The sequence below is a fragment of the Festucalex cinctus genome, chromosome 6 (genome assembly GCF_051991245.1).
Source record: "Festucalex cinctus isolate MCC-2025b chromosome 6, RoL_Fcin_1.0, whole genome shotgun sequence".
In the NCBI taxonomy this organism is placed as follows: domain Eukaryota; kingdom Metazoa; phylum Chordata; class Actinopteri; order Syngnathiformes; family Syngnathidae; genus Festucalex; species Festucalex cinctus.
Genome location: NC_135416.1, coordinates 28,331,565 through 28,348,245, shown reverse-complemented (window position 1 = coordinate 28,348,245; position 16,681 = coordinate 28,331,565). Strand labels below are relative to the sequence as shown.

Genomic DNA, 16,681 nt, shown 5'->3' with positions numbered 1-16,681 from the left:
TCCACTCTTTATTTCTGTCTTCCGCGTCCGGCTGCCGCTCAGTACGGCAAGCGAGACGGGCACAACAAGCAATCGCGAACATCAAACTCACACTACATTACAGTCCTTATAAAAAGGATGTGCCGTGTCATATATTATTTTGTGGTTTTCCACCTCCAATATAAACCTCTCCTCGTCCATGTTCGCTGGTGTCTAAACCGTGAATGAGCACATGGCCCGGCGACGCCCACGTCACGTTTTGCTGAAAAACTTGCGAAATAGGAGCTGGCGAGTGTTTTATTCTGAAAGGTAACCGGAAATTTATTTTGAAACTGCCTCGGTCTTCCTGTCCCGCTCGATGTGTTTTGTGCTAGCTTGCCATTTGCCGGAGGCCTACCGCTGCGGCGTCCGGCAAAAATAGAAAATAGTCTATCCTTGCGGAAGGCTTGCGGCACGCCGCAGGCCTTCCGCAGTCGACACGCAACGCACCCGCAAGCGGTGTAAACTGCACCATTCGAATGAATGGAATCTAATTGCTTGCGTCGCCGGACCGCACTGCAACCGCACCGCAACCGCAACCGGTGAAAACCCGGGGTAAGGGACTCGACACACGGGAGGCGACGTCGCTCGCTCTCCATTCATTTCCTATGGAAGCAAGGCGAAAATCGCCTTCCTCCCTCTCCCTCGGCGACACGCGACATTCGTGCATGTGAAAAATCGTGCACGTACACGTAGACGTGCATGCGTAGGTCCGCGTCGTGAGACTAGAAAATTAAAACATGTTCAACTTTTGTCGCGTCGCCGAGGCTGTCGCTGAGGCTTCAACTAATCAGCGATTTCATTGACAAGCCAATGAACGCAGGGCATGCTAGACAGTGCGATACACGGCAAAATGGGAGGATCTAATTTTAGCAGTGTCCGACCATCCAGTTTTATATGATACTTCACACAATGATTTCTGTGACGTGGACAGGACTCTTAGGAACAATAGTTCAGTTAATTCCAGTAATATATTGTGAATCTTCATCCTCGAACTATGTAGTGGAACGTGCGTTTTACAATGATTCCCTCCAATTTAATAGCCAATCAAATCTGTTGTCAACAAGCTGCGCTAGAGGGTGACGTCATTCGCTGCCGCGGTCGCAACTGCTTGTCGCTTCCATGTGTGGCGACAAGTACCTCGTCGCCTCCCGTGTGTCCAGTTTGACGTGGGAGGCGACGCGATATGTAATTCGCTTTTGCTTGTCGCCTACCGTGTGTCGAGCCCCTAAAGGGTGTAGAATATGCCTTTTGAAGACAAACGCTCTAGAGTAGAGTCCAAACTCGGTCCGACTGCTTGAGGGCCGAGGGCTGCTTGTCTTGCAGATTTTGGATGTTTCCCTGCTCCAACACACCTGTTTCCAATGAAAAGGATCATGATCAGGCTTATGCAGAGCTTGCTGATGAGCTTCAGGTGTGTTGGAGAAGGAGAACATCCAAAATCTGCAGGACTCCGGCCCCCAAGGACCGAGTTTGGACACCACTGATCTAAAGTTATATAATTTAAAAATTCCAAATCATAATATGACAAGTACTGCAAATTCCTACAAAACCACATAAATCACTCACCAATTTTACTGGTTTCCAACAAATGATAAATCTGCTATTTTGGTGTGGTCTACGCAAGTGTAATCACATGACAGACCTAACTGCAGTCATGAGATCCGTCAGGTTTGGAGGTCATTGGTACGGCTATTGACTTAAAAATAAAATATGGTCCCTGTCTTCATAGACGGTGCAGCTGTGCTCAACTGTAAAAACTGGTTCATCTTGATTTTCATGCCAATGCAAGCCTCATTTGGCCTATTTGGGAATTTGGGAGACAGCTCTGTGCCATTGTGGAAAGAATGGAGGACTGGTCCTTTGATGCACCTGACAATTAAGAGTGGGCTATTTAGCGGACATACTATAGTTATACTTCGTAACATATAGTTATTAGGGCCCAAGCAGCGACTGCTGCGAGGTCCCTATTGTTTTTGTAAAAATTTTTAGGGCCTGAGCAGCGACTGCTGCGAGGTCCCTATTGTTTTTGTAAAAATTATTATTATTAGGACCCGAGCAGCGACCGCTGCGAGGTCCCTCTTGTTTTTGTAAGAATTATTAGGGCCTGAGCAGCGACCGCTGCGAGGTCCCTCTTGTTTATGTAAGAATTCTTCTTCTTCTTCTTCGTAAATGATCGCATTTTTGAGGGCCTAAACATTTACGAAAACTCACCAAACTTTGCAGTCTCTTCGGGCCTGGTGAAAAATTTGATATTGTGTAGTTGTTATAACAATGCGACTCTATAGCGCCCCCTAGCGTGGAAAAATAAAAACCAATCCCGGCCCGTTTGACCAAGAGCTACGAAAATTGGCAGGCACGTGTAGCACCCAGAGACGCACAAAAAAAGTCAGTGGAAGCCATTTGCTAAAATGTACAGGAAGTGAGCTATGAATTTTTGAATGTCCAATTTTGGCCCATTTTGGCACATTCACTGTGGTCATGCTTTTTCCCCCTTTGTAAACATTTTTCGTCCAATTGACTTCAAACTTGGCATGTATCATCTCAAGACCTGAGACAACAACTGGGCAAAATATCTTGACTATTCGAAATACTATATGACAGGGGCGGGGCATCAAAAATTGCCTTTAAAATTTCATTTGTCCAGAAAGACAAAATGCTTAATAACTCCCATGTACAAGCTCCAAAAAATCTCAAACTTCTCATGCAACTTAATAGTCACGGCCTGAAAACATCTATATAATAAAATTCAGTTATAGATTTAGCGCCACCTAGTGGTGACAATAAATGTCATACTTTACGTTTTTAGCTACTGTGCCGAGCTCATTGAAGGGATCCAGTTGAAAATTGGTCAGAAAAGCCTTAAGATGTTGATCATGACCCACACCGAATATTGTAACTTTTCGCCAAAGGGCTTGGCCGTTACGGTGCCACAAAGTCTGAAGATTTTTCGTGACAATAAAAGTTGCTTTTAACTTGACGCATGTGATCCATTCTTCTCAAAATTTCGCACATTTGATGAGAGTCCAGCATTAAGACCTCTACGAACTTATATTTCATCTTACTTATAGCGCCACCCAGTGGCAATTTTTTTTCTTATGAATTTTCTTCTACGTTTTTCTCCAAACACTTTAACTGGACCTACCTCATATTTGTTCAGAAGAGGGTTTCGGCCTTCATGATGTCACAACACGAAGTTTGTGAGTTTTCGCGAAACGCTGTGGGCGTGGCTAAGCACTGTTTTCCAAAAAAACAACGCCAGTTTTGAGGGTCTAAACATGCACAGAAACTCATGAAACTTGGCACACACATCTGGCCTGGTAAAATGAGTAATATTTTATCATGTATTGTGCTATTTTTACAAAAATGACTCAATAGCGCCTCCTAGAAATTTTTAACTAAGCAGCCGCGCTTGTACGTTGAAGCAAGATCTTTGGAAATTTTAGGTGTATGAGGGAGCCAAGACCTACAAAAAAAAGTCTCTTGGGCCCATGTGCTAAAATGAACAGGAAGCGAGCTACGAATTTTTGAATGTCCCATTTTTTACGATTTTAGCACATTTACAGGGGGCATACTTTTGTCCACTTCTCCTACACGTTTCATCCGACTGACTTCAGACTTGACTTGGACCATGACAAGACCTGAGCCAACGACAGTGCGAAAAATCTTGACTTTTCGGAATACTATATGATGAGGGCGGAGCATCAAATTTTGTGTTTCGCAATGAAAAAGGATATGCTTAACTCATTTGCTCCCAATAACATGTAAATACGTTTTTTATGTTTTAAGTGTCCCAAAGACGTATTTATACGTTTTTTGTTTTTTTTTTATGCTAGAGCAAACATAAGGCTTTGATGCAGCCTCTCAACTGCAAAGAACGGTTGCAAAAATGGTAGTTATTACACAAACGGCCAGCTGGTGGCAGCAGAGCAAAGGAGATCAACCAGGGCCATCTAGAAAAATAGCTCAATTACAATTTTAAATTGATTTATGAAAACTGATGAAATTTAGCTTTCTTCTAATGCTAATTTCTGCAAAACTGAAACAGATAGAAACATACTTTTTTTTCCTGATGAAAGAAGAGACTTTAATCTTTCATTTGATAGATTCATGCTTTTATAGCAATAGAAAACAATAATTTGTGGGCCTTGCAAAATCAGTCAAAATCTAGTAAAACGGCCGGGAGCGAATGGGATTGCTTCTGTGAAAATGGCTGGGAGTGAATGAGTTAATAACTCCCCGGTAAATGCTCCAAAAAATCCCAAACTTGACATGTATGTTTATAGTCAAGGCCTGAAGGTATCTCTATGACAATATTCAGTTATATATGCAGTGCCACCGAGCTCTTGAGGCATAACAAAAAAAATACCCCACTTAAGGTATTTTTACAAAAAAATGTAAACTCATTCGAAGTGTGATAACTAAGTCATTTATGAATATTCTTCTACTTTCCACCACTCAAAATGTTCACTGGCATCAGACCTACCCAAACATACATATTTATTTTTGATAGCCTCTATGGACATTAAAAGCAATTTTGTAAATGAAGGATATGCTTAATAACTCCCAGGTACATGCTCCAAAAAATCCCATACTTGAAATGTATATTTATAGTCAAGGCCTGAAGGGTTCTCTATGACAAAATTGAGTTATAAATACAGCACCACCTAGTCCTTGAGCCATTTAAAAAAAAAAAAAAAGAATGCCCCACTTACGGTATTTTTACAAAAATTATAAACACATTCTAAGTGTGATAACCAAGTCATTTATGAATATTCTTTTACTTTCTACCACTCACAATGTTCACTGGCATCAGACCGATCCAAACATTTAGTTTTTATTTAGTTTCATATTTTTTTTGATCGCCTAAATGGATAATAAAAGCAACATTGTGCAATGAGTACGAGCGATGATGTCTATATGTACTTTTGCAAAAAATACCAATCAGGGCAACTCATTCCCTTAAAATAAAAAAATAAATAAAAAAAGTCGCTGATTTTTGCAGATCTTAATAATCACCAAAACCCATTGAGCTTGACACACTCATCACACCTGGCAAAAAAAAAAAAAAAAAAATTCCAAATATAAAGGTTTATCATGTCATTGTCAAAGAAATTCTGCTTCCAATGTGCCAGTACCCCAACGTGCAAGTACCCCAACGTGGCCCGGGCTGCGAGGGCCCTTTATAGCTGCTCGCAGCTCTAGTTGAAAATATTTTTTTTTTTTTAGTTTTTCATTATCTTTTTGGTTGTGTACTGTATATGGAAATAAGTAACATGTAGCTACGAAAACTCTCTCCCTTTCTTGAAAACATTTTGATTGGCTTTTAATTTGTTTTAGTTAGGATCATATACATAACTTATTTTGAATAAATAACGAGGAGGGCCCAGCGGGGCCGTTCAGGAGGACTCCCAACGAGGAGCAGAGGCGGCGGCGACAGAGTGTGCGCCGCCGGGCGATGAGCAGGAGGTGGCGGCATCAGGGTGTGTGGCGCCGGGCGAGGAGCAGGAGGCGGCGGCCGCTGGTCGGGCGCTGGCACAACTGGGGCTGGAGAAGGCGGCCGCTGGCCGGGCGCCGCCGGAACTGGGGCTGGAGAAGGCGGCCGCTGGCCGGGCGCCGCCGGACGAGGAGCAGGAGGTGGCAGCCGCAGGGCGTGTGCCGCCGGACGAGGAGCGCCGGACGAGGAGGTGGCGGCCGCAGGGCTTGCGCCGCCGGGCGATGAGCAGGAGGTGGCGGCATCAGGGTGTGTGGCGCCGGGCGAGGAGCAGGAGGCGGCGGCCGCTGGTCGGGCGCTGGCACAACTGGGGCTGGAGAAGGCGGCCGCTGGCCGGGCACCGCCGCAACTGGGGCTGGAGAAGGCGGCCGCTGGCCGGGCGCCGCCGGACGAGGAGCAGGAGGTGGCAGCCGCAGGGCGTGTGCCGCCGGACGAGGAGCGCCGGACGAGGAGGTGGCGGCCGCAGGGCTTGCGCCGCCGGACGAGGAGCAGGAGGTGGCGGCCGCAGGCCATACGCCGCCGGACGAGGAGCTGGAGGTGGCGGCCACATTCCATGCGTCGCTGGACCCGGGACGGGGACAAGAGGTTGAGGCCGCCGTGGAGCCAGGACGGGGACAAGAGGCTGAGGCCGCTGTGGAAACGGGACAGGGCCAAGACGCTGAGGCCGCCGTACAGGCGAAGCGGCGGCAGCGGCACAGGCGAGGCGGCCAGGGGCTGCGGCGGCAGCGGCACAGGCGAGGCGGCCAGGGGCTGCAGCGGCACAGGCGAGGCGGCGGCAGCGGCACAGGCAAGGCGGCCAGGGGCTGCGGCGGCAGCGGCACAGGCGTGGCGGCCTAGGGCTGCGGCTTGGGTCGCCTCTGCCTCATTCTTTGCCTCCTTTGTCCTGGGGCTGGACCTGTCGAACAAGGGATTGGGGAATACAAGACACACTAGGGACCGAGGATACAGAGACTGACGGAACGTGGCTCGAGTGAACAAGGTTAGAGGGACTAAGTGTGGGGGCAGGTTCTAACCGATGTGACAGTGGTGGATGGGAAACAGAACTATGAGCTATAACGTAGGACGAAAAGGAATGAGGAGTGGAACACTGATGATCGGAAAACAAAAAGAAAAAAAAAAAATTCTTGCATTAAAAAAAAAAACAGCCGCAGGGAAGTCAATGTTTTCGGGGTCTACAAAAGAGCGAGAGGGTGAACATTGTGACGTACTAGGAGATGTGTGAAAGGAGGGGTCGTTAAAGTAACTATCTTACCCAGCGTCAGAATCAGAACCGGTGAGGTTGCTTAACAAATTCTCTAGAATAGTAAAATCGGGGTCAACTAAGGCTTGTCGGAACAAAACAGCGGGACAAGATACACTATTGGACAAACCATAAGAAACGGGTGAGTGGGAGACAGAGGAAGAAGGGAGACCGGACAAGAAGGCGGAACCTACGTGGAGAGGGTGGGGGAGGTCAACAGGCTGACGGCATTTGACAGTCGACCGGCGGGTGCCGGTCGACGTCGAGATCTCACCGAATATTACAAGGCCGCTTCTGTCAAAATTTGATGGATGACATTCTTAATTAGATTAGGGGGGTCATGTATGGGTCATGACCCCTCCCTAATGAAGATTAATGACCCTTTAATGACTTCCAGATGTCATATAATGAGGGTTAATGACCTTTAATGACTTCCTGATGTCATTTAATGAGGGTTAATGACCCTTAATGACTTCCTCATGTCATTTAATGAAGATTAATGACCCCTAATGACTTCCTGATGTCATTTAATGAAGATTAATGACCCTTAATGACTTCCTGATGTCATTTTGTCATTTAATGAAGATTAATGACCTTTAATGACTTCCAGATGTCATATAATGAGGGTTAATGACCTTTAATGACTTCCAGATGTCATTTAATGAGGGGTAATGACCTTTAATGACTTCCGGATGTCGTTTAATGAGGATGAATGACCTTTAATGACTTCCGGATGTCGTATAATGAAGATGAATGACCTTTAATGACTTCCGGATGTCGTTTAATGAAGATGAATGACCTTTAATGACTTCCAGGTGTTATATAATGAAGATGAATGACCCTTAATGACTTCCTGATGTCATTTAATGAAGATTAATGACCCCTTAATGAAGATGGATGATGTGTAGGTGGTGTTCCTACCTGTTTTTGCAGATATCATGGCTGACCCGGGTTCAAATGCTAATTGTTTGGTTAACTTCCGGATCCGGTGCACGCCCCCCTAGATTGAGTGAATAATGAATAATAATGAGATTGAATGACGTGATCGGAGGGAGTGGTTTAGTATGGGTAAAACCGCCGGGGGAAAAGTACTAGCCATTTCTATTATGGTGAAGGGGGAAAAGTATGCGCAAACACGGCTCAAAGATTGTATTTTTAGAGGTTGTAAAACAAGAAGTATAAGGTAAGGTTAAACTGTGATACGGTGGTTGGTATTATGAAATTAAAAAACATGAAGTTATACATTATATGTAAAAATGTTGTAAGAGTCGTTCGTGACTGCTGGGGTTGAATCTGAAAATAAACGGATAAAACTATATAATTTCCCCTTACTGATATAGTTACTATCTGACATTTTTGTTCAATATTTCTGTGAGTAGGGGGAAGCATATGCAGTCAAAGATTCATGGGGAGGTCAAATGTATGTCTGTGCTTGTGTGTGTGTGTGTGTGTGCGCGCTAGGCCTATGGCTGCATGAGGGTCAAAGAAGTGTGAGGACAGACGGGGGGCTGAAGAAGTGTGAGGTTAGACGGTGGCTATAATGTTGTTAGTTTGAAAGACAACGCTTCCTAAAATATATTTCAAAAACAAGCATGTACTCTGGCGGTTACATTTATATCAGTATCAATTTTACAAAAGGAAAATGGTGAGCAGGTCATTAGCGGTATCAGTATCCTTACCCCTGTTAGAACAGAGGGGTACTGGTCATAAAATTAAATTAGGCTGAAGAAGAACGGACACGCAGCTAATTGTGAGGGTCATTTCTGAGAGTCTAATAGAAATTTATGGATTTTAAATTGCGTTTTGCACACCCTCCTCTATGTATAAATATGAGGCCTTCGCAATGCCACACTCACTTCTCTGAAAAATTCTCAAGAGGTATCGGCTCTGAGCTTCCAAGATGAATCCAGGTAATTAACTCTTGATATTATCTATATATGTATATATACTCATACAAATGTGGCACTTATATTCACTTCTATTAATGTTTTTGCTATGAAATAAAAAAACCCTACATCTTAATGAAGCTTCTGGAAAAGCAAGCATCTTAGTGAGTGATTTATTTATTTAATGGAATGATGCATGACTTTATTTTTATACTTATAGCGTTTATTTTATTTTTAAGTTATGAGAGATTTTGGAATAAGTCTGTATTAATATGTATTTTTTGTTTTACTTTTATTTTAATTTTATAGAGTTAGGAGAGTTTTTTTTTTATTTTATTTTTTTTTGAATGAGTGAATGAGTTCGTATTTCTTATTTTAAATTTGAATTTTTACAGAATTAGAAGCGTTGTTGGATGAAATTCAACTGTATTATTATTCAGCGTCACAAGGTGGCGATGTTGTGACAGGAATCCGGCGTAAGTATTTCTTTTTTTGAAACGTTTAGAGCTTTTTCTTGCTTTAAAATTAACTGTTAGTAATGGATATTTACAGAATTGAATGAGGATGTGAACGAGAGGGTTAGACAGCCGGAGATTTTCGTAATTACGAGTGATGAGGAAGAATTGGATGACGAATTACCTGCAGGAGTGAACGGTAAATTTCCTTTTTTTTTTAAAATAAAATAAAACCTATGTATTACTATTTTTTAAATGAACCGGTAATGTTGTATGATTATAGGTGGTGATATACTGAGCGAGACGGTCCCAGAGACTGCTCAACCTGAGGTCATAATAATATCTGACGAAGAAGAAGAAGGAGAAGAAGAAGAAGAGATATTAAGGCGTGAAAACGTGAGGGCCGAAGAGGAAGGTGAATTCGTCGGGTTTCCACCGATTGAAAGCGAATCTGAAATGGAAAACTCTGAGGGGGGTGACATGGATTTAGATAATGTAGGTCAAGGTTTGGCTGAAATTGTAAATGCCTTAAACGATGAGATCTCTATGCAAATCGAGCCTTTTCAAATGCCTGATGAAATCGGCGGCGATGATGGCGATCCGTTTGTGGCTATAAGACACATTGAGGATTTTGATTTCTTTAATCCTTTAGAGAGGGCTCTTGCACGTCTTAACCAGTCATCTTCAAACGACGAAGCCGTTGAGGACATACTTGAACCAGACATACATAGAAATGACCAACAGCAATCCTCTGTATAATTTTCACAACATTCCCAGCCACACCCACGCAATCAAATGCAATATGCAGAAGGTAGCAGCAGTACACATTGCCAGCAGACACTTGTGTCAAATACACAAAACTTTCAATACCAACCATACACGCACAATCAAACGCAACAGACAGAAGCTGGTGGTAGTAGTACACCAGCTAGACAAGACCTCCAACAACAGTCTCGGGTACATCGACACATTCAAGCAGAACATCCCCCAGCACCAACCCCCAGTACACAATCCACCTTGCAACAATCTTCAGACACAAACAGACAGGTGGGGGGACAAGTTAGGCGTCCGAATTTTAACAACTTGGAGATAAGACGACGTCTAAATACAACGAGACCCGAAGACCCCCTTGATTTTGTAGCCTTCTACACAAACATTGGCAATAATTTGAATGAAGCTGTGCAGGAGGTAATCAGATCGACTAGTCGCGGTGATATAGTCCAAGCAGAAATAGTGGGTGAAAATGTGAGGGAGCACTGTTACCTAGATGCTGTTAATGACCCGAATGACGTAACTGACGCAGTCCATAATTTGCTAGATCGCATCGCACAATCTAATACAGAGGTACTGGCCGACAATAGTCTAGAACTTGTTGTACAGATTGTATTTGATGTTAATGGCGGAGGAGGTGCCAAACGCAAACTAATTTTGACTACAAATGATGAAATGGTTCAAAAGAAGAAGAGATGTTTGTACATAACGTATGACAAAAATGATAAATTATGCTTTGCTAGATCGTTAGCATACCTGCTTGACGGATCGTTGACTGTTGATCAGGCTACACAGAGGGCTCGTTATTTACAGCAAAGCGTGGGGTTGACTTGTGAGACTGCCGTTAGTCTGAGGGACGTACACAAATTTGAAACGCTTGTGAAACGCAAAATCGTTATAGCTTATAGAGCGGATTGCGAACGCCCCCTGTCTTTTTTTGAGACTCAATACCCCAAATCAGAGGACTCAGTGTTCTTACTGCTATTAGACGGACACTATTATGGAATAAAATCGGTTAAGGAGTTCATAGGGAAATCCTACTTTTGCAGTCAATGTTACAAAGGGCATAAAAACCAAGAACAACATAGTTGTGAGGGGCATTGTCACATCTGTCTCGACCCTACCTGCAAACAACAACCGTTCAAAGCCATTCATTGTAACGATTGTAACAAAATATGTCAGAACGAGAGTTGCTTCGTTAAACACAAAGAACGCAGACAGACCTCAAAATCCGAGACTAGCAACTATGAGCAATACAAAAAATGTAGCGAATGCAGTGTGGAATATTACGTCAAATCACAGGGGGAGAATGTTAAACATAAATGCCCTCAAGCCAAATGCACAGTATGTGGAGAGGTTCTACCTAAGGGCGGTGATGAGGCGAGAGGAAACCCTCATCTGTGTTACATGCAGCCTCTAAAACCGGAAGCGCCTTGTAAACAAATAATTTACTACGATTTTGAAACATTCGTAGGTGCTGACGGTAAACACAAACCCTACCTAGTGTGTACCAAATCGACAAAGGGGGTGGAAAAACATTGGTTGGGTCTTGATTGCGTCGAACAATTTCTTGATTATGTCAGGAACCCTCGTTTTGAACAGTCTAAACTAATCGCTCACAACGCCAAAGGTTTTGACGCTTACATCATTCTAAACAAAATGGTAGACATGGGGGTTAATGTCAGCGTCATTATGCAAGGGAGCAAAGTCATTTGTTTCTCAGATACGGACTACAAACTGGGGTACATCGACTCCTTGTCCTTCCTCACGATGCCCCTCGGCTCCTTGCCTAAAGCTCTAGGTTTCATCGATCAAACTAAAGGGTATTTCCCCCATGGCTTTAGCTCTCTAGACCATTTAAATTACATCGGTCCCTACCCTGATCCAAAATATTATGGGGTAGAGCGTATGTCGACGGTCCATCGTACAAAGTTTTTTGAATGGTACGAGGTAGCGTGTAAGGGAACCTTCAATTTTGTTCAGGAAGCTCTAATGTACTGCAGAAATGATGTGAATATTTTGGTGACAGCTTGCGAGAAATTTAGAGAGGAGTTTCTTAATGCGACTGGTACAGACCCGTTCAATTCTGTAACTATCGCCTCCTCCTGCATGAAGGTGTTCCGGAACAATTTCCTAACACCTAAAACATTGGCTATTACGCCGACCGATAATTACATACAACAATCCAAATCATTCTCACGCGACTCGATCCAATACCTAATGTGGGTGGCGCACAGCCAAAAAATACCTATTATTCACGCCTTAAACAAGGGGGAGGTCAAGATCGGGCAGTACTATGTAGACGGGTACGCTTTGATAGACGGCGTAAAATATGTATGGGAATATCTCGGATGTTTCTATCACGGATGCCGTGAATGTTACGATCCTACTCAAAAGTGTCCTATGAGTAAACGACCGTTTCAAGAAAAGTTTGACAGGGTTAAAAAGAAAATACAGGATCTAAAAGTCAAGCACGGTGTACAGCTTGTGTTGATGTGGGAGCATGAGTGGCTGCGGTTAAAAAAGTCCAATCCGGATGTAAGAGAGTTCTTGCGCAATTCAAAATTCCCTGAGCCTCTTATACCACGTAAAGCTCTTTTTGGAGGGAGAACGAATGCCTTCGTGTTACGTTATACGGCTGCCCCCGGTGAACGTGTAATGTACGTCGATGTTACATCGCTTTATCCTTTTGTCAACAGCACATGTGCCTATCCGTTAGGACATCCTACCATCATTCACGACAATTTCGATGACCCCCAAAAGTATTTTGGGTTCATCAGAGCTAAAGTCAACCCTCCACGAGGCCTCTATTTCCCCCTGCTGCCCTACAAAACGGCAAGAGGTAAACTGGTGTTTACACTTTGTCGCACGTGCGTAGAACTTAACAATCAAGAAAGTTCGTGTTCGCATAACGATGACGAGAGAGCCTTAACCGGTGTTTGGGTTACGCCTGAATTCAACAAGGCTCTCGAGCTGGGCTACACCGTATCACAAATTACAGAGGTGTGGCATTTTGACTCGTCGAGTAGCGACGTCTTCAAAGCATACATCGATACATTCCTTAAAGGGAAGCAAGAGGCCTCGGGGTATCCTTCCTACGTCGTTGATCAGGCAGGTAGGGAAAAGTACATCGAAAACTATGAGACTCACCAAGGTATTAGACTAGACCCCTCAAAAATAAATGTGAATGCGGGTAAGAGGCAGGTGTCTAAATTATGCCTCAACAACTTTTGGGGCAAATTGGGACAGCGTGATAATTTGGATAAAACAGAGATTGTAAGCAGCACAGAACGCTTCTTTGAATTGTTATTTTCGGGGGTGTACGAGATCAAAGCCTTTCACTTCCTCAACGATCAAAGGTCGATCGTGCAGTACAGCTACCACCGACGTTGCAACGTCCCCCCCTCCAAAGCCGCTAACATCTTTGCAGCATGCATGACCACGGCTTATGCACGTCTAAAAATGTACGCATATTTGGAGCGACTGCAGACGAGTGTTTTGTACACCGACACGGACAGCCTCGTCTATGTAGTCAAAGACGGCGAAAGTCCTTTGGAATTAGGTGACTATTTGGGGGATTTGACTGACGAGTTGGGAGGAGATAGCATTCAGGAGTTTGTTTCAGCGGGTCCTAAAAGTTACGCCTACCAAACTAGGAACAGCATGAAAACGGTAATGAAGGTAAAAGGTATCACACAGACCCATGACACTTGCAAACGCGTCAATTTTGACAGCATCAAGAATTTAGTCGAAGGGTACATTGACTCATCAGGCACACAAACCAGAACGATTGAAACGCCTCAACACACTATCGTGCGTAACAAAAAGGGTTTTCACCTAAAAAACATGTCATTCATGAAAAAGTTCAGGGTAGTATATGACAAGAGACGTCTTATCCCCCACGGACGCACCCTGCCTTTCGGTTATTAGTGTGTTTTGTGAAATGGAGTTAAATCAAGTTGATTTTGATCCGAGGCTTCAACCCCCCTTTTCTTGTTTAATATCTGGACCAAGCGGGTGTGGAAAAACATATTTTGTAAAAAGTATCTTGGAAAATTGTAACCATGTTATGAAAAGTCTTCCTGACAATGTTGTATGGATCTACACTTCTTTTCAACCTCTGTACGAGGAACTTCAAAAGCTGAATAAAAATATTAACTTTGTGAAAGGTCTCCCTGATTCTTTTGAGGATGAAAGTTTGTTTCCAGCGCGTCAAAGTCATTTGGTTATTCTGGACGACGTCATCTTTCAGGCGTCGGACCACCCTGAGGTGGTAAGAATTTTTACCCAATATAGACATCATAGGAATATGAGTGTCATCATGTTAACGCAGAACATTTTTCATCAAGGTAAATACAGCCGGACAATCAGCCTCAACAGTAATTATATGGTGTTGTTTAAAAACCCGCGTGATAAATTACAAACGAGTGTTTTGGCTAATCAGATATTTCCCTCAAAGAAAAAGTATTTTTTGGAAAGCTTTGAAGACGCTACCAAAGACGCTCACGGGTATTTATTAGTGGATTTAACCCCGACATGTCCAGATCAATATAGACTGAGGACGGGCTTACTAGCTCATCAGTGGCCTACCGTCTACATACCCAAGACTTAATAAGATGTCGAAGCTTTTAAAAAGAAATGCTCCGCTGCTCAAAACTTTGTTTCACGCCAAGCCCAAGAAACGTAAAGACATACTTTTGCGCGGTCCCGCTAGCTTGGTGAAAGCTCTCTGCGAGATTGCTCTAAATCTCTTAAAAGGTCACATACCGCTGAGTCCTTCGCAGTATAAGAGGCTAAAAAAGCAAAAGAAGGTGATCAGAGAATTGGCCGAAAAGAAAAAAAGTCTGAAGAAAAAACGTGCGGTCTTGATTCAAAAGGGTGGTTTTATCTTACCCTTGTTGGGGGCATTCGCCCCTGTCCTCGGAAGTCTTTTAGGCGGTCTAATAAATAAATAAACTTTAACCAACATGAGTTTGAGAACAGCTCAGAAAATGTTTCTTGTCTCACCTCACCAACTGGAACGTTTAAGCAGGCCCGAACCAACCATTCGAGAGACGGCGGAGCGTAATTTGGATTTTAAAATGAAGGAGGTCCTAGAAGATAGTTCTCTAGACCAGTATGAGAAAATTAAAAAGTACCAATCCTTGATGCAACGATATTTAGGGTTGCTCAAACAAGGGGAAAACGAACGACGACCAATCAACCTGACTCTACCTGCTGAGACATCAAACACATCCCCATCAGATGAAGCGACGGGTTTGGAGAATGAAGCCTGGCTCGACATCGTCCAAACAATCCCTCCTCGTTACCGTAAAAACGCCGATTATGTTTTAAGAAAACTGTCTACCGACGAAAGAGGTTGGACTCCTCGCAGCGAATTCATCTTCAGAGGTAAGCCCGTCAGAGGATCCCACATGACTGATTTACTCAAACATCTCATCGGCAAGAATGTTTCATCGCAAGGTCCTAGAGGTTGGAGCGAGTTTCTACACACCCTCTCAGAACTCAATATACCCGAAACAACGGTTTCTAACCCACATGCACGCGAGGAGTTGAGACGTCTAAAAAACGGCTCATATACATCTAATCCCATTGTTAAGGAATCTTCGAACGGGAAAAAGAAAAGAAAACGGACTGCTTCGACTATAAAGTGGGAGGGGTTTTAAATATGACACTTATTTTATGTAAGGAAAAACACATCACTCTGTATTGCCTTTTAAATTGCTTTTATTGAATAAATGATTTGAAAAACATAATCCGTTACAGACAATGACATTTTTTAAATTTGTTGAAAGAACATGATTTTTGTCCCCCGCATGGTTTGCAGGTAAAAAACCGCTGTCGCCGAATAAAAGCAGATACCATAGCATCATTCTTGATTACATCGTCGGTGTAGCAGTCCATCACATCCTGGTAAGACTCTCCACACCCTCTGTGGCTCAGGTAGTACACACAATGAGGGCCGCAGGCCGCTGACAGTTCGTGTTGTAACTGGCGATTATGGTAAATTATACGGTTAGAATACTTTTCCAGAAAAGACTTTATACTTTGTGGGTAATATTTAAAATCAGGGGGAAAGCCGAAGGGGTCGAAAAAAGATGCAGAGTCGTCCTTTTCCAAGGTGAGAGCCAACCAATGTTCTCCGGGTTTAGAGCGGGGGTGTGTATTAACTATATAGTATATGGGGGGCGAGGGTTTCAAGGAGGATAACTCGTCCGAAGAGTAAACGCCTCCAAATAAATGTCCTTGTAAACGTGTCATCAAACTCTCCAATTCCCTTCCGTTCATCTCCTCAGTAATAGTCCATTAACACTTCCCTCTTCGAGTTAATTTCTAAAATAGAGTCGTAACAAGCGTACACAATAAGTGTGGCGGTATGGGGAAGCGGGGTCCTGAATCTCATCTCCAAGCTGAGTGTACCGCTGGACACAGGGGATAAAGCCTCTGTGTCCTGGCTAGGATTTAGATTAAAGGCAAACAGAGCATAGCCTTGTTGAAAGTCTTCGTGGTCTATACTTAGAGGTAAATCTTTTAAAAACCTCCCCGTCGAGGAAAACAAGTTATGAAACTCGCGCACTGCGTTTCCTGCGTTAAATTGGGGTTGAAACGCCTTAGATGGGATCTGCCGCCCTTCTTGAGTTAGGGCTAGGTATTCAATATTGTGGTGGGCAAAGTTAAAAGGATTTAAATTCTTCCGCCCCACAAAAGCGCTGTGATTGACGAGTGCTAAAACCACATACTTTGGCGTATGTCCCAAAAAGAGATTGTCTTGATGGCAGATCCTCGATAACTGGGGTATAGAGTAAGTCTTTACGTT

At 43.6% G+C, this 16,681-nt stretch overlaps 2 protein-coding genes across 3 annotated transcripts in view; both read left to right on the top strand.

Annotated features, from left to right (window-relative positions):
• Window positions 1–16,681, top strand: part of trim25 (tripartite motif containing 25) — a 64,715-nt gene that overhangs the window by 4,787 nt on the left and 43,247 nt on the right. The gene's annotated exons all lie outside the window — the stretch shown is intronic.
• On the top strand, window positions 721–14,032 carry LOC144020285 (uncharacterized). Its single transcript, XM_077523598.1, has 4 exons — window positions 721–724; window positions 5,485–9,114; window positions 9,191–9,292; window positions 9,377–14,032. The coding sequence occupies exons 1-2, from the start codon at window positions 721–723 to the stop codon at window positions 6,465–6,467; spliced, it is 987 nt and encodes a 328-aa protein (XP_077379724.1). The 3' UTR covers window positions 6,468–9,114; window positions 9,191–9,292; window positions 9,377–14,032.